The sequence below is a fragment of the Macaca nemestrina genome, chromosome 19 (genome assembly GCF_043159975.1).
Source record: "Macaca nemestrina isolate mMacNem1 chromosome 19, mMacNem.hap1, whole genome shotgun sequence".
NCBI lineage: Eukaryota > Metazoa > Chordata > Mammalia > Primates > Cercopithecidae > Macaca > Macaca nemestrina.
This window is the reverse complement of record NC_092143.1, coordinates 46,261,389-46,282,134: the sequence shown is the minus strand read 5'-3', so window position 1 is coordinate 46,282,134 and position 20,746 is coordinate 46,261,389. Positions and strand designations below refer to the sequence as shown.

General features: G+C 46.0%; 1 protein-coding gene and 1 long non-coding RNA gene across 8 annotated transcripts in view; one reads left to right on the top strand and one right to left on the bottom strand.

The window, feature by feature from the left end:
* The window catches only part of LOC105499544 (uncharacterized), a 228,556-nt gene that overhangs the window by 86,722 nt on the left and 121,088 nt on the right, over nucleotides 1-20,746 (bottom strand). The gene's annotated exons all lie outside the window — the stretch shown is intronic.
* The window catches only part of LOC105499549 (solute carrier family 14 member 2), a 485,447-nt gene that overhangs the window by 460,253 nt on the left and 4,448 nt on the right, over nucleotides 1-20,746 (top strand). For both annotated transcript variants that reach the window (XM_011772176.3, XM_011772179.3), the window contains 8 exons: nucleotides 7,792-7,914; nucleotides 10,452-10,534; nucleotides 11,258-11,417; nucleotides 12,144-12,333; nucleotides 12,658-12,786; nucleotides 13,621-13,813; nucleotides 17,201-17,348; nucleotides 17,982-18,116. In XM_011772176.3, coding sequence (XP_011770478.2) covers nucleotides 7,792-7,914; nucleotides 10,452-10,534; nucleotides 11,258-11,417; nucleotides 12,144-12,333; nucleotides 12,658-12,786; nucleotides 13,621-13,813; nucleotides 17,201-17,348; nucleotides 17,982-18,116 — 1,161 coding nt within the window. The remainder of the gene's footprint in view (nucleotides 1-7,791; nucleotides 7,915-10,451; nucleotides 10,535-11,257; nucleotides 11,418-12,143; nucleotides 12,334-12,657; nucleotides 12,787-13,620; nucleotides 13,814-17,200; nucleotides 17,349-17,981; nucleotides 18,117-20,746) is intronic.

The following is a 20,746-nucleotide window of genomic DNA, read 5'->3' as shown; positions in this document are numbered from 1 at the left end:
AAAACCAGGAGGTCGAAACCTTGCTTCCTAACTGACCAGGTGCGGCCTCAGGTATGCTACTTATCTCTGGGCCTCAGTTTCCTTCTGCCAGTGCTCAAACTCAAAGGACACTTGGTTACATGGAATTGCTAATTCCAAATAGTTTCATTAGATTGGAATGTATGTATTGAATACTGGTTATGTGCATTGTAACTATCAATAGGAAACTCCACTGCAGCCCCAACTTCAAAAGATGTAGCGTAGAGTACCCTCTGCAAGTACAATGGGAATTCAAGGGCTGGAATCACCCATATGACCAAATAAGCCAAGGATGGCTTCATGGAGGAAGTAGAACACAAAGCAGACCTTGAAAGATGGATAGAACTTAGGCAAGAAGAGGCATGGAGGGAGCACAGAGGGCCAGTGATAAGGCCAGAACACCTTGGCACGGTGTGCATTGGGAAAGAAACGGGTGAGGCTTGAGGATGAAGTTGTTGTAAGAACATCAGGAAAGCCAGGCAGAGGAATTTGAGCATAATACTTTTGGCAATAGGGAGCCATGTAGGTTACTGAGTAAGAGAGTGACATAATAATATGGTCTAGCTGCTGAGGTTTAGAATGGATTGAAAGAGGGAAGATTAGGGAAACTGATGATATAGACATGCCATTCTGAGGGTGTGGGCCAGGGTAGGAACAGTGAGAAGAGTGCAAAGACATTCTGAAGAAAAATCAGTCAGGTGTCCCGCAGTTAGAGATGGGGTGCTCTGACCTTTGTACTCTCTTTAACTTCATTTATGAGGCTTTATCATCAGGTATCACGAGGTTCAATAAGGCATCAACTCATTTATGCTAATTAACATCTTCCCCACGGAATGAGCCAAAGACACTGAAAGAAACGAAATTTAGGCTAGTCCGTTGGCCAACAAGTGAGCTGCGTGGGAAGGAGAAGAGAAAGTTTAAAGCATTTGCTATAAGGATGAGTCTCACTTCTTTCAAGGTAACAGTGACTTATACCCCCACCTTCTTAAAAATAAAAAATTGGCTAATGGAGTAAGAAGTTGAGGCTTCCAAGTAATTTATCTCCAAGTGTTCCCATGGACCTGGTCTTCCTCTTCCTTACATGCATCTCTCATCCCACCTCCCGGTCCAGATAGGAAGTCTCAGGAAGACTGGGGTTTTTCTTGAGGAAAGGAAGCCACGGTTTAAAGAGAAATTGATTCTAGAATACCTACTTTGGCCATTACATTCCAAAGCAGAGTTGAATTGAAAGATTTTAACTAGGCTGGGCATGATGGCTCACGCCTGTAATCCCAGCACCTTGGGAGGCAGAGGCAGGTGGACCACCTGAGGTCAGGAGATCAAGACCATCCTAGCTAACACCATGAAACCCCGTCTCTACTAAAAATACAAAAAAAAAAAAAAAAAAAAGCCGGGAGTGGTGGCATGCACCTGTAGTCCCAGCTACTCAGGAGGGTGAGACAGCAGAATTGCTTGAACCCAGGAGGCAGAGGTTACAGTGAGCCGAGAACATGCCACTGCACTCCAGCCTGGGTGACAGAGCGAGACTCTGTCTCAAAAAAACAAAAGAAAGAAAGAAATTCAAACTAAACCCCTAATGGGGAGTAAGGTTTAGGGAAATAAATCTTAGACTACAAGATACGAGAGAAGAGAGACCTATGTCTTATCTATGCTCAGCTCTGCCAATAGCTGTGTAGCCTAGGGGAAGTCATCCCATTTCTTGTGGCCTCAGTTTCCAAATCTGTAAAATGGGAGAGCTGGACAAGATCATCTCAAAGCCTTTTCCAATTCTAACATCCAATGCCTTAGAGAGTTTAGGGAATGATCTTTGAAAATTTCTACTAAATACAACTTCACAGAAAAAGGTACCACCCCACTTACCACCCACAAGTATCCATATCACACACACAGAGAATAGCCAGAGAAATTACAAGTCTTAGTGCAAAGCTCAACTTCCATGTGGGGAAACATTTATCCGAACTGTGGCCAAAGCATAGTCAGTCAAAGCATAGAACTGGTTGTAGAGAAAAAAAAAAAGATCAAATTATATATGATGTGTCACTTCAAAGAAAGTGGTTCTGGTATTGCAGCCAGGAAATTGCCTTGCGATGTGTGGGTTTGTCCACAAACAACAGATCAGGAAGCTGGAAGGCCCAGGAAGCTGGGGAGGGATGGCAAGTAGGTCTTGATGGTAGCTTCTTATGCTCCTTATGTTGGACATTGCTACTGAAAAATAGACAACATCCATTCGCCCCCAGGAGAGAGTAAATCTTGTTCAAAACCTGAGAAAGGGCTGGGTGCAGTGGCTCACACCTGTAATCCTAGCACTTTGGGAGGCAGAGGTGGGCAGATCACCTGAGGTCAGGAGTTCAAGACCAGCCTAACCAATATGGTGAAACCCTGTCTCTACTAAAAATGTAAAAATTAGCCGGTGTGGTGGCACACAGCTGTAGTCCCAGCTACTTGGGAGGCTGAGACAGGAGAATTGCTTGAACCCGGAAGGTGGAAGTTGCAGTGAGCCGAGATCGTGCCACTGCACTCCAGCCTGGGTGACACAGCGAAACTCCAACTCAAAAAAAAAAAAAAAAAAAAAAAACCTGAGAAAGACAACTCACAGAAAGTGTAGAGGCATGGACCTGTTTGGGTAAAGGTCGATTTTTCAGAAAAAGGGTAGATTATTATTCCCCCTCTGAAAGAAGTCACATATGATTTAGGTTTATTTTGTTCCTCTCAAAGAAATTGTAATAAGTGTTATAACTTTATTTCACCAGTGGGCGCTTCTATGAAATCTTTTTTTTTTTAACCACTGATATTTGAACAGTTGGCATGAGTCAGAGGCACGAGTACTTCAGGATCACTTCTCCCAAGGAAAGTGTTCCTGAGCAAACCATCATGGCTCATAACTGTTCTTTCCTTCCCTGAGTCAATGAGAAGAAAGCACCATTGGCCTCCTGCCTGTTAAAACACAGGATGATGGCAATCCTCGAGGGCAGGGACCGTGCCCCTGGAACGGTCCTGAATGGCCCCCAGGGTGGAGCTACATGCACCTGGACACTTAATAAGGCTAGTTAGAGGAGAGGAGAGCAGCAGCCCCTACACCAGGCAGGCATGCCGAGGAGTTAACTCAGCTGCCGAGGCTCACCCAACAGCTTTTCCAGGACATGTGTGTAACTGCTCAAGAGAGCTACCCCTGACCTCCAAGCAGCCAGGTACTGTGGCAGAGTTCCTGGGCCCAGGCCCTCTAGCCATAAACATAATCTGTTCACTGCACCATGCTGTACAAATACTATTTTCTATGTGCGCCATGGTATTGGAGGTGGGGAGGGGAGTGAAAAAAGTGATTAAGGCAATTATTGAGTGCTTACTGTAAACAAAATTTACTCTTGAGCTATAGAATGCCCAGTCCCACCTCAAAGAGCTTAGGGTTTCACAGCCAGATGGAATGGACCTATGTAATATCTTAGCAACCAAAATAAATCACAGGGAGCCAGATCCCCATCTTCAATAGCCTATTTTCTTGTCTTTCATTAATTGAGTTCTTCTAGTGACTCTTTCAGAGCTCCTAGGTTTCTGGTTAGTTGATCATAAATGACCAACCATTATATCACCATCTATAAACTTCTACTCTTTTATCCAAATAACACTAGAAATAATCAGTCCTTGCCCTGCAATTTCCAAAATCGTACACAATTCAGCTATAACTTTTTTCAGCCTATGAAGGACTCTCATCTGTATTTCAACGTCTATCAAACATTTAACATTTACCCTAAGATACATTTTTTTTAATTTGTTTATACCCTGAAATATCTAATGACTTTGTCCATTATGCTATTCAGAAATTAAAATGCAGGCTGGATGTTGTGGCTCATGCCTGTAATCCTGGCACTTTGGGAGGCCGAGGCAGGAGGATCACTTGAGCCCAGGAGTTTGAGACCAGACTGGTCAACATGATGAGACCCTGGCTCTACCAAAAACTAACAACAACAATAATAATAATAATAATTAGCTATGCATGGTGAGGCATGCTTGTAGTCCCAACTATTCAGGAGGCTAAGGTGGGAGGATCACTCAAGTTCAGGAGTTTTAGGCTGCAGTGAGTTATGATTGGACCATTGCACTCCAGCCTGGACAACAAAGCAAGACCCTGTCTCAAAAAAATATTAAAATGTCATAGGATAATTATCGCTCGCTAATGTGTTCAACAAACACTTCTGAGTACCAACAGTATACCAGATTCATGATAGTTAGTGGGGGACCAAGGTAAAATGGCATAATCCTGGCTGTCAAAGATCTCACCATAATATAAAGGTGATAGTCAAGAACACGTAATTAACTCTTAGCAAGGTAAGAGGCAGTGCAGGTAGGTGTAAAATGCCAGGTGTGACCTAAGGATAAGGAACTATCTTGCCTGGAGCAGAGGGGCCTAGTTCCATCAGAGGAATGTGTCCTCCCTCAGGAGATGCCTAATGTGTGAACACTGCAAAGTTATTTTCCAGAGCATTTTGTAAGCATTATCTCATCTCCATAACAATATGAGAAAGAAATGGTAGGTACCCCTGAGATATCTGTCATCATTTACAGTTTGGGTTTGCAAGGTCAACCCTACAGGGTCTGTATATTTCTTTCTGGGAGAATTTCATGCCTGCCATTGAGGAAACTGTGAATGAGATTATGTGACTTGCAAAACACCATGCAGACATTAGTGACTTTGGTTCCCAGCCAGCGTTATTGTTTTCTTTTCTCCCCACCTCACCAATGGCACATCTCATTTCTAAACATGTGATAGACATGTTCATAATATTCTTGAAAGTGTCTTTATCCATGATGAAAGTCCTAAGAATTTGTCCCAGAGGCCAGTGGTAAATTGCTGTCACCTTCACTGTAAGTGTTTGCACAGCCTTGAGAAGTTTGCTATTTTATCTCTAATCTTCTTTGTGGCATCTGTTCCCCTCTCCCATTCTCAACTCTTGGCTGCCACATCGTGAGGAGCTGCTGCCCTCCCTAGCTGGTCTATAGCCCAGCACTCCAGTCTTGGCCACGTGAGAAAGGTACTTTTTGTTTTTGATTTTTGCAACTGGGCCATCAACTCTGGGAACACATAGCGCAGAATCTGGGCTGCTAACTGTGAAGAATCAGGGAGTGGAGGCTGAGCCACTGGCCTTCTGTAGCCATCTGTCAGCTCTGCCAGGGCAATCACCTACCCACCCACCCACCCACCCAAAGATCTTCCACCAGCAAGCTCAGCACTCTCCACCTGTGTTACTATGGCTGACTCCTCAGTGGACAAATCTGGAGTATCTTAACAACCAATAACTTTCCAGGTAGATGTTGCCTTATTTCGTTAAACTGCAGTACCTCTTTGGATATATGAAGAATATTACTGGTTAGTAAATGATGTCTGTCATGCCCTCCGATATCCAGGTTCAGGCCCTAGACTAAAAGGAAAACTCCTTTCTTGCACCAAACAGGTCTGTGCCATTCAATATAATGCAGCCTCAGGGTGGAAAGAGCAGTGAATTAGGAACTGAGAGACCCAAGTGCAATTCCTAGCTTTGCCATGATTATGAACTGTATGATTTGGGCGAGTTAATTTCTCTGAACTAGGAAGGTGAACTGTGATCTTGAAACTCCCATTCAGTTCTGAGTTTATGATTCTAAGGTCAAACTAGGATTACCAAGGGGATAACTGGGGTAGCAGACACTTGGCATATGAGGAACAAGAAGCAGTGGAAAGGCAGAGGTGCCTTCCCAGTCTGGCAGATGTGCTCTGGGGAATGGCACTATGGGAGAATGCCCTGCTTGGTCAGGTGATACAATGATACCCCTCAGTTCTCATCCTGCATGAACCCTGCCTGCACAGGCATCCCAGGACAAGTTGACACTCCAGGTGTCTCTGAAGTGCAGAGTAGAGGGGCACTTCTCAGCCTCAGGAGTTATAGCTCAACACTGACCCCTGGACAGGATGCTGAAACAGTAGCTGCTTCTCTATCCTGAGCCAGAGGGAAGGGACGTGATCAGGTGTGTTAACTTTCAGCATGAAAATATAGACAAGGCCGGGCGCTGTAGCTCACGCCTGTACTCCCAGCACTTTGGGAACCCCAGACAGGTAGATCACGAGGTCAGGAGTTCAAGACCAGCCTGGCCAAGACGGTGAAACCCTGTCTCTACTAAAAATACAAAAATTAGCCAGGCGTGGTGGCGGGCACCTGTAATCCCAGCTACTTGGAAGGCTGAGGCAGGGAATTGCCTGAACCCGGCAGGCAGAGGTTGCAGTGAGCTGACATTGTGCCACTGCACTCCAGCCTAGGTGACAAGACTCTGTCTTAGGAAAAAAAAAAAAAAAAAGTGTAGACAAGACCTGCTTTCCTTAATCATGCATGCACCACAGACTCTCTAGTTGTTGGCCCTGCTCTGTTCTGAGCTTTGCCAAAGTTGTTTCTACATAAGCAGTGGGAGCTACCCCAGTGCTTTCCAGCTTTCGTATGCCCATGAATCAGCTGGAGATCTTGTTAAAAGCCAATTCAAATTGAGTAGTTCTGGGGTGGGGCCTGAGACTCTGAATTCCAAGCAAGCTCCCTGGTCCACAAACCAGACTCTGAGAAGCAAAAATGCAGAGAAAAGGATTAGGAGCTGAGTCACGTGACTCGCCATTTATAGGATGCTAAAGAAATCACTCTGAGCCTCCATTTTCCTCCTTTTAGTGATAATGTATAGTGCCCCTTCTGTTCAAGGCACTACTGAAAGGGCCAAGTGCGTCAACCCAGAAAGTGTACAGATGTAACAGTGTGAATGTTTTCTACTGTTCCAAGCAGCTGCTGGACCATCTAACTCTAGTGTGTACTGGAGCCCGAAGCAGAGCAAGTTAAAACTGCATACTCCCCAGGATCACCAGATTCTCCAATTACGAGACCTGGGGGTGAGGCTAGGAGCATGCACTTTAACAAGACACCAAGGTAATTCAATGCTGTCAGTTCTTGATCCACACACTGAGAAACCCTAGCCCAAGTGGTAAGAGTGCTCTGCTTTCCTGATAGTGTGAAAATTGAAGATAACAAGGTACAGCAGAGAGCTTCTTGTAGGTGATCACAGACTCAGGACTCCTAGCTCCCCATAAATTGGTATTGGTCAAACTTTAATAAGCACAGAATTCTCCCAGTGGATGTTGTTAAAATACAGATTCTGATTCCATCAGTCTTGGTTAAAGCCTCAGATTCCGCACTTCTAGCAAGCTCCCAGGCAGATGATGCTAATGCTGCTGGTCCAGGGACCACACTTTGAGTAGCAAGAGCCGATGTCAGTTCTCAGCCCAAGCTGCATATTGGAACCATCTTTTAAATACCATGGGCATTCAAAAAGGTTAATTTTGAAAAACTGGTCTGGGGTGGAGTTCAGGCATTTTTTTAAAGCACCTGGGTGACTCTAACATGCAGGCAGCTTTGGGACTCCCTGCCACAGATGAAGTCCAGGACGCTGGCTACCACCTGCTGGTGCCAGTGCAAGTTGCAGTTAAGTGGGTCTTAGAGTGCTTCCTTGCTGGAGAAATAAGGCAAGCTGCTCATCCATCTCTTGATGGGCTATAACTTGGGTTACTGTGGGGAGAGGAAGCAGAAGTTTCAATGGGAGAAATAGAGAGCTAAGTGTTTTATGCGGAGACTGATACAATTACTACTCCAGCTTCAGACTTCATCGCTCTCTCCTTTCCAGCATCTGTGTGATTTTTCCTGGCTCGCTGCTTGGCGCTCTCAGGCGTGGACCAGGTGGGACACTGACCTGTCTTATTTTGCCCCTGGCTAGGAGGCAGCGGGGAGCAGCCACGCACAGCGGGCCCAAAGGTGCAGGAGGCCTCGGAGGCTGTGCTGTCGGAGCACAGGAGTGTATTTCACATCGAGCGGTCATCCATTCGGAGGAGGAGCAAAGGTGTGCATTTCCTCCCCCTCGCGCTTGGATCCCTGCCTTCCTAGTCTCTAATAAAACAGGGACGGCCGGGCGCGGTGGCTCAAGCCTGTAATCCCAGCACTTTGGGAGGCCAAGAGGGGCGGATCACGAGGTCAGGAGATCGAGACCATCCTGGCTAACACTGTGAAACCCCGTCTCTACTAAGAAATACAAAAAACTAGCCGGGCGAGGTGGCGGGCGCCTGTAGTCCCACCTACTCCGGAGGCTGAGGCAGGAGAATGGCGTAAACCCGGGAGGCGGAGCTTGCAGTGAGCTGAGATCCGGCCACTGCACTCCAGCCTGGGCGACAGAGCGAGACTCCGCCTCAAAAAAAAAAAAAAAAAAAAAAAAAAAAAACAGGGACAATGGCAATACCTACTTCACAGGGTGGTGGGGAGACTGGCTAGAGTCAGACTTGACCTCTCATACCTGACCTCTGACCAAGGCCACAGTTCCCCGGATGTGTCTGGATGCCTGCTGGGTCTCCGAGAGGTTGAAGCTGGGACAGGCAGTTAGCTTCTGGGGTCTCAACTCAGCTGCACATTGGAACTACCTGCATCTCATCCATTTAATTCATCTGGGGAGCAGCCTGGGTGGGCATTAGGAGCTTTTAAAGCTCTCCAGGAGATTCCAATTTGCCAGCAAATCCAAAACCACTGGTCTAGGAGGCTATAGATGAAAAGTTCTCACCTATGGCAATGGTGGGGAGGCCAAGGGCACAGGTAGAGACCCATGGTGGGGAAAGGGCTGCCAAAGGCCAGGAAGAGGGTATCCAAGGACCGCTAAAGCTGAATAAGTGGAGGCCAGAAACTTGGACTTGGAAGCTGAGAACATGTGGCAGCAAACAGGGAGGAGTCTGGGGAGATTTCCTCAACCAGCTGCAAGGTTGGAGCAGCCTCGTGAAGATCCAGGACACAGGGACAAGCTAATCCTACCCCCAATCTCCAGATACGGGGGCAGCATTGCCCAGAGTCACACAGCAGACTAAGCCCACTGTTGGAATAAAAGTGACTCCCGAATTAGTGCAACATCTCATGCTCCCCAGAAGATGCCTGAGTGACCTTCTTTCTCCAGTTCCTCCAAGTCTCATCATTTCATACCACAAGTCAGCCAGCCCAGAGAACTGGACCTGGAATGACTATGGGAAAATACCTGAGGTGGAGTGGGGATTGCCAAGGACATTGCATATCTCAAGGGCCCCTGTAGCTCAGGAGTTTGTCTTTGACAAGGGTTCCCCAGCAGAGTGTGGAAGAGACCATGGTTTGCCTCAAAGGCTTCATAACTTCCTCCTAACATCGTCTTAGGACAGGGGCTGGGATTGGGGAGAGCATAGTAGAGAGCCCCACAGCACAGGCAGAGAGGAGCTCCAGACAGAAGCAGCGGGTCAGTGGGGATATCACACACACAGGCCTCCAAGTTCAAGTGATCCTCTCTGCTTCCTACTCTTCCTTTCAAAGCTTTCAAAGTGAATTTGTTTCTCCTGAATAGGGTCACCTCCTAACCATACTGGTATCTGCAGTCCCTGCCCCTTCAGAAGTGGGAACACAGTGCCTTTGATATATCCCTTCTAGTGACACCCTGATGACTCATGAGTGCAGAACGGGGCAACAGGCAATTCAGACTGAAAACACAGGGTCAGAGCCCAGCCTGCTATTCTCCCACTTGACCACAGGAGGGAACCAAAGCATCAAGACGGAAACTTCCAAGGGCCTGAACATCTTTCATGATGCACAATACTCTACTGAAATTGGTCGTCTCTAAAAATAAATAACCTGTAATAATAAAAAATGTTTAGATCCACATTACAAGAGTTTTCTAGAATTACAAAGGCTTGCCAAAATCTGCTTCAAGAGATTACATGGATGTCTCTTGTCCTAATCCCACCAGCCATTGCTACTACAATACCTTAAAAAACAAAACAAACAAACAACAACAAAAAAAAAACAGAACAGCCTGAGGTCATCCAGGTGAGGAGAATCATGGGCAAATTCAAACACAGATCATGCATGGCTCATGGCTTATGGCTCAGGCAGCTTAATACTTTATGAACAGGAAGTGAAGGGCTTCAACAACATCCAAGTTTTTGTTTGTTTTGTTTTGTTTGTTCACCTGCAAGTTCCCCATGTGGAACAGGAGAAAGAACCCTGGATTCCGGGATCAAGCACAAGTCACTGTCTCTCCAGGCTGCTGTTTTCTCATCTAAAAAAATATCAAGGTTGAGCTAAATGAGGGCTTCTTAATTAATAGTGGAATCTCTGAGCTCCCTAAATTCCTTGTAACATGCCCTGTTTATATGAAGATGTATACTTTTTTCCCCAAAGCGAGGGCCCGGATGGATCCATGACCAGTAAAAGAACAAAAGAGGCTTCAAGCTGCTGCAAGGCTCCATGATGCTGTGCTTCCTCAGGAGAAACAGGAAATACTGCTTAGTCTAACACCTGAGCCTTGCAGGACATTAGCTTCTGAGGTGCCAGAGTAGAGGTGTCCTAATTGATGGTCCTCTTTCCTTCTAACTCCAGTGTTTGGAAAAGGCGAACACCAGGAGAGACAAACCAAAGACCCATTTCCCTATCAACAACAGAAGCCCACAATGGAGCTGCTTGTGAGTACTGAGTGTCCTGGATCAGGGACAGCGCCCTGCAGTCACAGAGCCCACAGCAGATGAGGGAGCTGAGAGCTATAAACAAGGTTCTCTGATTTAGGCAAACTTTTCTTGCCTTCATATTTTCTGAAATGTAATTACCTGGGACAAAAATGTCTCTTTCACAGTTTACTTTGTGACTTTTCATATTCGTTTTATTTGAATTATTATCAGGCTTCCTTTAAACCCAGTATTCAAGCATTTAGGAAATAAGCTGGTGCCTGTTTTCAAAAACAGAATCTTCCCATGTTCAATTTCATACCCTTATGTTTATGAACAGTTATATCTTAAAGACTGGACATGCCAGGGAGAAAGGCATTTCTTCTGGAAAGACTATTAATGTTTTATTTAAAAAAAAAAAAAGACTAAAAATATGTGGTTAACTCAGTTCTGCTGTTTGACCTCGACCTTCAAAAATGAGAACCTGCACATGCCAGAGTCCTCATCTACAGAATGAGAGTCAAGATGTTATCTTATCGTGCCTCACAGTAGTTAACCTATTAGATGAGGTAACGTGTCAAACAAAAGACAGTCTAATCTACAGAAACAGGGAGAATGTTAAATTGTAATTTAATGAAATACCAAATGACAATCTTATTTGGTCCCTGACTGACCACGAGCATGAATTCTCAGTGTAAGAACCACCAAATGTGGGAGACTTTTGCCTATCTCTGTCCTGGACAGGATCTGGACACCATGGAGGAGAGCGCTGAGATAAAAGTGGAAACAAACATTTCCGAGACATCCTGGATTCGGAGTTCTATGGTTGCTGGTGGGAAAAGGGTTAGCAAAGCCCTCAGCTACATCACAGGAGAGATGAAGGAGTGTGGAGAGGGACTCAAAGGTAAAATTTTATGAGAGCAACACGGACCCTGACCCTAAAAAGTCACCTCCACCCATCGCCAGGAAACCTATTGCCATGGGGGTTCCCGATAGACTAGACTGCGCTCGGTTACTGTGGTCTTTCCTGAAAGCTGGGAGTTCTGCTGTTATAACAGACATACAGCCTCTTGGAATATAAATAGCAATACATGTAAGAGTGTGAGCTCATGAGCTCTCATTTCTGAACATAACACTTCTGGTATCTCAAATATCCCATCTAAATATTGCAGACGGGTGTTTTTCGCATTGGGATTCTAGAGCCAGCATTCTAGAAAAACACCATCTGGATGGCTCGTGGGAGAACTGTGTCTACCATGCCAATAGGTTCTCTTTAGCACTCCTTCCAGAGCTCAGCCCATGGGTTTAATGCCCTCTATGCAGCAAGAACATTTTCTTGAAAATTCATAGTACCACCATAGGGGACAGAGACAGCTCAGGGCACCTAATCCCCCCTGCCAGAAAACCAGCCTGAAGGTCACATCCGGCTGAGACGGGCCTCGAGAGTTTCCTTGGCAGTCAGATGCTCTCTTGGGTTCTTTATTTACCGTCTTTGGTGGCAGGTGACAGCAGGTGGCGGGCTCTCTGCAAACCCACTTCGGACATCCAGATGCCCTCGCACCCTCTGCCTGCCCACTTACAGCCGCCCACACAGAGCACTCGCCTACTTCCTGCCCTGCTTCCATTTCAGACAAGTCCCCAGTGTTCCAATTCGTTGACTGGGTCCTCCGAGGCACATCTCAAGTGATGTTTGTGAACAACCCCCTCAGCGGCATCCTCATCATCCTCGGCCTCTTCATCCAGAACCCCTGGTGGGCCATCTCAGGCTGCCTGGGTACCATTATGTCCACCTTGACAGCCCTCATCCTGAATCAAGACAAGTAAGTCCCAGAGGCTCAGGGTCCAAGCATGCGGCCAAGAAGTCACTCCCCATGGGGACCATTCTCCCTCTTCCCAGCTCAGAAACCCTCAAAATAAGGACACTGATAACTAAAAATGACTGTTGCCTGGTTTTGTCATAGCAACACATGGTCTAGAGAAAGATGAAAGATTCATAGGGTTGTCTTCCCTCCCCACTCCCAGAAGCTTGGTCTGTTTGAAGGTGTATGTAGTCAGGTCCCAGGTAAAAAGAATCTGCCTCAATAGGAAAATGTAAAAGGCCCTGGGGAAGCCCCTGCTCCACCTGCCCCTCCCTCTCCTGCCAGGTCAGCCATCGCGGCAGGACTTCACGGCTACAATGGGGTGCTGGTGGGGCTGCTGATGGCCGTGTTCTCAGACAAAGGTGACTACTACTGGTGGCTGTTGCTCCCCGTCATCATCATGTCCATGTCTTGGTAAGTTTGCTTTTGAGGGGTTGTGGGTTCATATCAAAGGCCACCAACCTTTTCATCCCAACCCCATGACCGTCTGTCTAAATGTGACACTAAAGTGGGATGTATTTAGCTTGCACATCAGAAATGCCCACTGAAAATAATGACTAAGTTTATACCATGGCAGCCCCATGCTAGGTCTATACACAGTATCCCATTAGTGACCACTCTTTAGTATTTTTTTTTTTAATCTAAAGGGTTTTTGGTCTCACCCTGCAAGAGCACAGAGAAAGAAACTGAGGCCCACATTGGTTAAGAGCTGCACTATAGGGTCCTGTCAGTTTCTCGAAATCTTTTCAACCCTCCCCCAGCCCGGCTTTTCTAAATCCTTGGCACTCCTGTGCAGACCAAAACCATCTCCCAGGGTAGGCTGAAGGCCCAGCCACAGGTAAGCCCTCGGTGCCTGCTCTACCCCATGTTGAGAAAACACAGGGCACCCTGGCCACAAAGCCAATGCACACGGCCACTCAAAAAGCATCTGTTGAATGAATGTGATTCCCTCTCCTCTGCCTCCCCAACCTGCCCTCTCTCCTGATGCCTGGAGATGGAGCTGTAGGACTCCCGAAGGAAGTTCTAAGACCGCCTGCCTTGTATCCCCTTCTGAAGTTGAGTCTGGGTGCCCCACCCTGTCACTGTGCAGGGAGGAAGAGGCCCGGGGAAAGACCTGCTCAGAGCCAGTCAGGCTCCAGAGAATACCCAGCAGGCTGCTTTTCTCTAGGAAGGCACAGGGAGCCCCCACTGCAGCAGTCTAGTGTTATGACCAGGCGGTTTCCTGACCAGCATCTCTTCTGCCGTCAGCCCCATCCTCTCCAGCGCCCTGGGTACCATCTTCAGCAAGTGGGACCTCCCAGTCTTCACACTGCCCTTCAATATCACTGTGACTTTGTACCTGGCAGCCACGGGTCACTACAACCTTTTCTTCCCCACAACGCTGCTGCAGCCTGCATCCGCCACACCCAACATCACCTGGTCAGAGGTCCAAGTACCCTTGGTATGTATCACGGAAGGAGGAAGGGCAGTGTCTATCCACACTGGATATTAATGGCATTTGCATATTTTGCACATCAGAAACATCCGCAAGTAATAATTCTTAACAATTACATGGTACCAGGCATGCTACATACATATCTCGTGAGCTGCCACCCTTTTCTACTTCTGAGAGCAAAAAGGGCTAGTTTTGGTCCCACCTTATGATAGCACAGAGAAGGAAACTGAGGCTGAGTTAAGAGACCTGCCTTAGGTCTTACAACCAATTAGGGAGGAGCAAAGTCAAGACTAGAACTTCAGCCTCCTGACTTCCAGGCCTGGGCTCTTTGTGGATGTTTAAAAAGTCTTTTTGAGGCTTATAGCTTACATTGTGTATTTTCTTTCATTCAAGTACACGGAATCACTCAAGTCATACACACCATGCTACCATCTATTGGCTTAAGAAGTCATTGTTCCAACCTCCAGAGTTTATTCCCTTCACTCGCCAAAGCTGGGCCTGGTGGCACATGCCTGTAGTCCCAGCTACTCAGAAGGCTGAGGTGGGAGGATCTCTTGAGCCCAGGAGTTTGAGGCTGCAGTGAGCTGTGATTGTGTCACTGCACTCCATGAGACTCTATCTCCAAAACAAAAACAAAAACCCCAGAATCAAATAGTTTGCTTGCTAAATACTGGTGCTTCTCAGTGTAAACTCAGGGCCCTTTCTACTACACCACGCCGTTGGTTTTAAAGCACAGGTGTTCTTTCATTAAGAAACATATAACAGAGCTTTTAAAGTTTTTTTTTTAGTAAGTATTCTGTATATAATCCTGACCTCTGGAAGTCAGCCAAGGTGATTAAGAAGAAGCTGCACTCACAGCATTAAGTCAGCCTGGAGAAATGTGCCCATTAGCCAGCCGCCTTATCTAACTAGGCATGTTTTCTCCGAGGCCCTCCTACTTTCCGTTACACGAAACGGCCCACAGTCTGGCGCTCACTCTGAGACTTCGTTATTGGCAACTCATCATCTGACCACAAAGTCACTTGGGCTTGTTGAAGGAACTTTCTCTGAAATAATGATGCCTCATTTCTCTTAGCCTTCCACAGTAAGCAACAGTGTGGTGTAGTAGAAAGAGCCCTGAACTTACACTGAGAAGCACCAGTATTTAGCAAGAAAACTATTCGATTTTGGGGTTTTTTTTTTGTTTTGGAGATAGAGTCTCATTCTGTCACCCTGGCTGGAGTGTAGCGACACAATCACAGCTCACTACAGCCTCAAACTCCTGGGCTCAAGCGATCCTCTCGCCTCAGCCTTCTGAGTAGCTGGGACTACAGGCATGTGCCACCAGACCCAGCTAATTCTTTATATTTTTTTGTAGAGATCGGCTCTTGTCATGTTGCCCAAGCTGGTCTCAAACCTCTGGCCTCAAGCGATCATGCCACCTCAGCCTCCCAAAGTGCTGGGATTACAGGTGTGAATCATTGCACCTGGCTGAGAACTATTTGTGTTAGTTGCATCCTTGTTGATCATTTTGGGTGTGAGAGGACCTTCTTGGACCAGAAACAAGAAAAGGTGCTGTGCTGGCAGTTCAGCTTCTTAAGCTGCCCATTCTTAGTCTACCCAATTAATATCTTTTGGAGACAAACTTGCTCTAAGTGGTATGCTATGGGGAAATGATGTTAGAAAATGCAGATTTTAGATATTGCATTCTCTATGTCACAGTTTCGGTTGAGAAGATATTTTGAAATTTTATAGAAATGGAAAAACAATGAATAATCCTGTACAAACACTTGAGAACCCCCACCGCCATCACCACTCCACCAGCGTTCCAGGAAAGAAAAATTCAATTTTGTGGCATTGTTCTTTAAGAAGTAACTTCCTGGCCAACTGAATAGATTATAACAATGATTCATATGTTTTGTCTTTTTGACAAATTAGAGCCTTGAGTTTCTGATAAATAAGCGGTGAATTTCAGAGGGAGAGTCTAAGCTTCCCAGTAATGTTGAGTCCCCACAGGTTCCTCTGCTCTTGTGACCAGAGAGCCCCCTGAAGGGTACAACTGGCTGGGAACAAAACTGCCCATGCTGCTGCCTCTGTATATACAACTCTCTCTCGCCTGTCCCCTTTACCCTGCATAGTGAGGCCAGAGCCCTCATTCTGTTCTCTGCCCTGGGTAACAGGAGACTGAGCCCAAAGCCTAACTCACTCAGCTGGTCTCCTGTACACACACTCACTGTGGTGTGAGGGCCCCCAAGCGGCAGGATCTCCCTCCCCCGCCATGCCGAGCGGGAAGAGCTCTCTAGAGAAGATCATCCTTGCCATAACCTATACACAGACTCGCCCCAGGACACTGCCTCTCCTCAGCTTCCTGCCCGAGGGCCTTGGCCAGACCCTCCAAAAGACAGTCCCTGTGGCTGGGGAAGCTGGCATTTCCAGGAACTCTAGGACCCTTGTGCAGGTGCCCACACGGCACCAGACTTTTTCAAGTGCTTTTCCATTCAGACAGGTCCCACCAGCCCCGGAGATAGGTGGAGGATGGAATCAAGCAGGGTGCTCCGGGGGTTTACTAATCAAAACAGCAGATGCTGGGCGATACTACCTTCTCCTGGCCCCTCCTATAGATACTAGTCCAATTCCTCCTCCAGACCTTACTAACACAATCACACCCCAAACATGTTGTTCTTGAAAACACACAGGGCCATTTTTTTTGTCTAATATTTCGCCTTCTCATCATCTTTTTAGCTTTTCAAAAAAAATCACAGCCAGGCGTGGTGGCTCACGCCTGTAATCCCAGCACTTTGGGAGGCCGAGGCGGGCGAATCACCTGAGGTCAGGAGTTCAAGACCAGCCTGATCAACATGGAAAAAACCTCATCTCTACTAAAAATACATTAGCCGGGCATGGTGGCACATGCCTGTAATCCCAGCTACTTGGGAGGCTGAAGCAAGAGAATCTCTTGAACCTGGGAGGTGGAGGTTGCGGTGAGCCAAGATTGTGCCATTGCACTCCAGCCTGGGCAACAAGAGTGAAACTCCATCTCAAAAAAAAAAAAAAAAAAAATCGCAAAGGGTTTTTAAACCCCAACTTTGATCAGACATATATTACTTTTCTAAAGAATAGTACCCTACTTTGAAAGGTTTTCAGGTTCTCTTCCCTGCGGAATAAATGTCTTACACTCATATTTCTAAATAAAGGAAACTCAACATCCTAATCCATCAGTGTTCCAAGAACTCAATATTAAGATAATAAAGCTTTTGTTCCTGTTAAAGGTTAACCTATTTGAATAGAAATAAAAATCTTGGACATCTGTTGCAAAATGTTAGCAGGGAGGGTTCGGTGCCAAGTCTCTTGCAGCGAAGGTCAAGTTGTCTCTTTTGCCTCCATAATAAGCATGTAATCCTGTTGTGCCTACAGCTTTTGAGAGCCATCCCCGTTGGAATTGGCCAAGTGTATGGCTGTGATAACCCCTGGACTGGAGGCATCTTTCTCACAGCTCTGTTCATATCCTCACCTCTCATTTGCTTGCATGCAGCAATTGGATCCACCGTGGGGATGCTAGCAGGTCTGTGTCCTCACTTCCCTGGGCTGTGAGGGGGTTAGAGCCTGGGGCTGGCTCCAAATAAAATGGTGACTTTCATCTTCAACACTACACCTGCTGATTCCTGTGAACTTTCCCTCCTTCTGTTGTACCCTGTTTCTCTATTTTTGGTCTAGTCCCTTTATCCTCCTCTGAGCTACAGCTGCCCTCAAGAAAGGCTTTGGTGTTAGTCATTTACACCTTAGTATAAATTTAAAGTTTGGGAGAAGTTTCTTCCAGGCATATTTACATGTTAAGTCATCTCCAGTGACAACAAGAAAGATTTGTTCTCCATTAGAGAATTAAGGTATCGATGAAGGAGAGGTTCTCTTTCTTGGCAGGGGAAGGATATTCTCTGGGCTGTTTAAATCAGACTTCTGTCCTTACTCAAAGAAGCTCTTCAACCCATGCCAGCTTAACTGCTAGTATTCATGGGACTCTATGGCCATTTGTTTCCTTTAGATGTTTTTTTCACAGAATAAAGCCAAAAGTCCTTTTTGTATAACTACCTAAGAAGATAACTGGCTCTGGGCTTTGAGGACTGTGGTAGGTTTCAGGGCCAGCAGATGGGCCCCATAAGACCCTAGACTCAACCCTGATGCCTGCCTTCTCTCACAGCGCTCAGTATTGCGACGCCCTTTGACTCCATCTACTTCGGCCTGTGTGGCTTCAACAGCACCCTTGCATGCATAGCGATAGGAGGCATGTTCTACGTCATCACCTGGCAGACACACCTCCTCGCCATCGCCTGCGGTAGGTACTGCCCACAGAATTCCCTGATGACCTCAGATGAGACCTTTTTCTATCCTGGCAGAGAAAACCACCCTGAGAAAATTCTGCTACTCCCCCAAATATGGATGGGAGGACTTGTTTCCTTTATAAAAGGGTTTTTACATAAAACTGTCTTCCATGGTTATTTAGTAATTAATAGATTAAATGCTATTTTCACCGAATACACAATGTTCAGTCACATGAAGACAGTGGTGGAGGTTTGGGTGTTGTTCCTGGGCTGTCTCCTATGATTGCTACTCTCCTGGCGGGGGTTGGAGCAAACTGACCGAGCAACTCTTATGCAGGTTACTCCTTACATATGGAATTGGGTGATTTACATCATCTACAGCGTTTCACCTTAAGCACTCAAACATTAGCTGTGGCCCTTCAAATGACCCCTGTTTGTTATGTATTGGTTCAGAGTCCCAGGAAATTAGATCAACTCTAACAAGTTGTTAGATTTATATGTCCTCATCCTTGACCATCCTTTATTTCTTGATGTTATATGAACAGAAACCAAACAAAACTCCTTTTGAGCAGAACATTTAAAACTGAAGTTCTATTTCAGTACACCCGTAGACTCTGTGAACATTATCTATATAAACTTATTTTATTTTATTTTTTTGAGATGGAGTCTCGCTCTGTCACCCAGGCTGGAGTACAGTGGTGCGATCTCGGCTCACTGCAAGCTCAGCCTCCCAGGTTCACACCATTCTCCTGCCTCAGCCTCCTGAGAAGCTGAGACTACAGGCGCTGCCACCACTCCTGGCTAATGTTTTTGTATTTTTAGTAGAGACGGGGTTTCGCTGTGTTAGCCAGAATGGTCTCGATCTCCTGACCTCATGATCCGCCCACCTCGGCCTCCCAAAGTGCTGGGAATACAGGCGTGAGCCACCGCACCCAGCCTATAAACTTATTTTTAAAAATACATTTATAATAAAAATTTTCCAAATATTCTTGCTAGGGAAGATATTCTGGATCTGCTATGGCCATATATTTGTTTCCTTAAGATAATTTGTAGATATATTTTCTTTTGCATTTTATGACAGTCACCACAAACTCTAAACAAGATACGAAGGGTAAAGCTGCTTTTTCATTTGCTCTTCTTAAAATTACTTTTTGCTACCCCAACCTAAGGCCAGCACACTGTAGTTACTTTAAAAAAAAATAGTAGCTGTCATATTGCCGAAATAAAGGGTAGCCATTCACCTAACACCCACCATGAAGTAGGGATTTTAAATACCTCGTCTCTACCTTTAACACTAATTCTCCAAGGTTGGTATTACTATTCATATTTTACAAACGAGGAAAAGTTGTGTCAAAGAGCAAGACTAAGGTGAGACAAGGGAGACAGCTGGGATGCAAAATTTAAGGAGGTGCTTACTCTCAGAGTCAAGCAAGTGATGACCCTGACATATCCCCGTGACCCTGAGAGTGAAGGCCACCTGAAATTTTGCACCCCAGGTGCTTCACTCACCTCCCCAAGTCCCAGCCTTGTCAAAGAGGTGAAGCGGCTCAACTGCGTAGTAAAAGACAAAGCTGAGACATGAAGATAGGTCTTCCTCAGTCCAAACTCAAACTCCCCACCCCCTTTCCCAGCATGGCACCTCTCTCTGAAGCCTCTCATAAACCAAGGCGCACTCATTGGCTTCAATGAAACCGAGTCACATCATCTTCCAAAAGTGCCAACGGGCCTGATGACTTCAGGAAACATGAAAATACACTAAAGTGAATTTTAAGCCCTTTTAGGTGGATCCTTGAACTTTCAGACAGACTACACAGTAATAATATCTGACATTTATTGGTTTTCACCAAAACACTTTTCCAAATATTACTTCATTATATCATTTTAAGAAGCTGAAAACTGCAGCTCTATTTCGTAGCCATGGTGCCTGAGGCTAAGGGAGGTAAAGGGACTTGCCTGTGGGCAGAGGTAGAGTCAACCCTCCTTCTACAAGTTAAAGAAAGATCTGGAAGCATCCAGTGATGATACTTATAGACCAAAAATGGGAAAGCAGTCTATAACATATACAAGTAGAGTTTGGGGGGCATTTCATTGTTGGTGCTGTTTTGAGACAGGGTCTTACTCTGCTGCCCAGACTGGAGTGCAGTGGCATGATCACGGCTCACTGCAGCCCCAACCTCCCGGGCTCAAGTGATCCTCCCACCTCAGCCTCCTGAGTAGCTGGGGCTATAGGCATGCACCACCATGCCCAGCTAATTTTTATATATATATTTTGTAGAGACAGGGCTGCACTGTTTCCCAGGCTGGTCCTGGGCTCAAGTGATCTGCCCACTCAGCCTCACAAACAAATGTTTTTATAGGTTCAATGAAAAAAAGAAGTTGAGGCCATCTAGAAAATCTGGAACGTGTAGTCAAGCTTACTTGTGTGTAGGGCCCATTGATAGGCAACCAGGAGGCAGTGAGAGCAGGAGGGAATGATAGCTCCTTCACAGGCAGAACAGCCCCACTGGAAATAAATGTCACTGTTAATATTTTAATTTAAATTAACTTTAACTTCTTAATAGGCTGGCATTTTTACATGATCTGAAACTAGACCTATGCCTAAGTTCCTTCCTTCCATAAAAATGTCCCAATGACAAAAATTCTA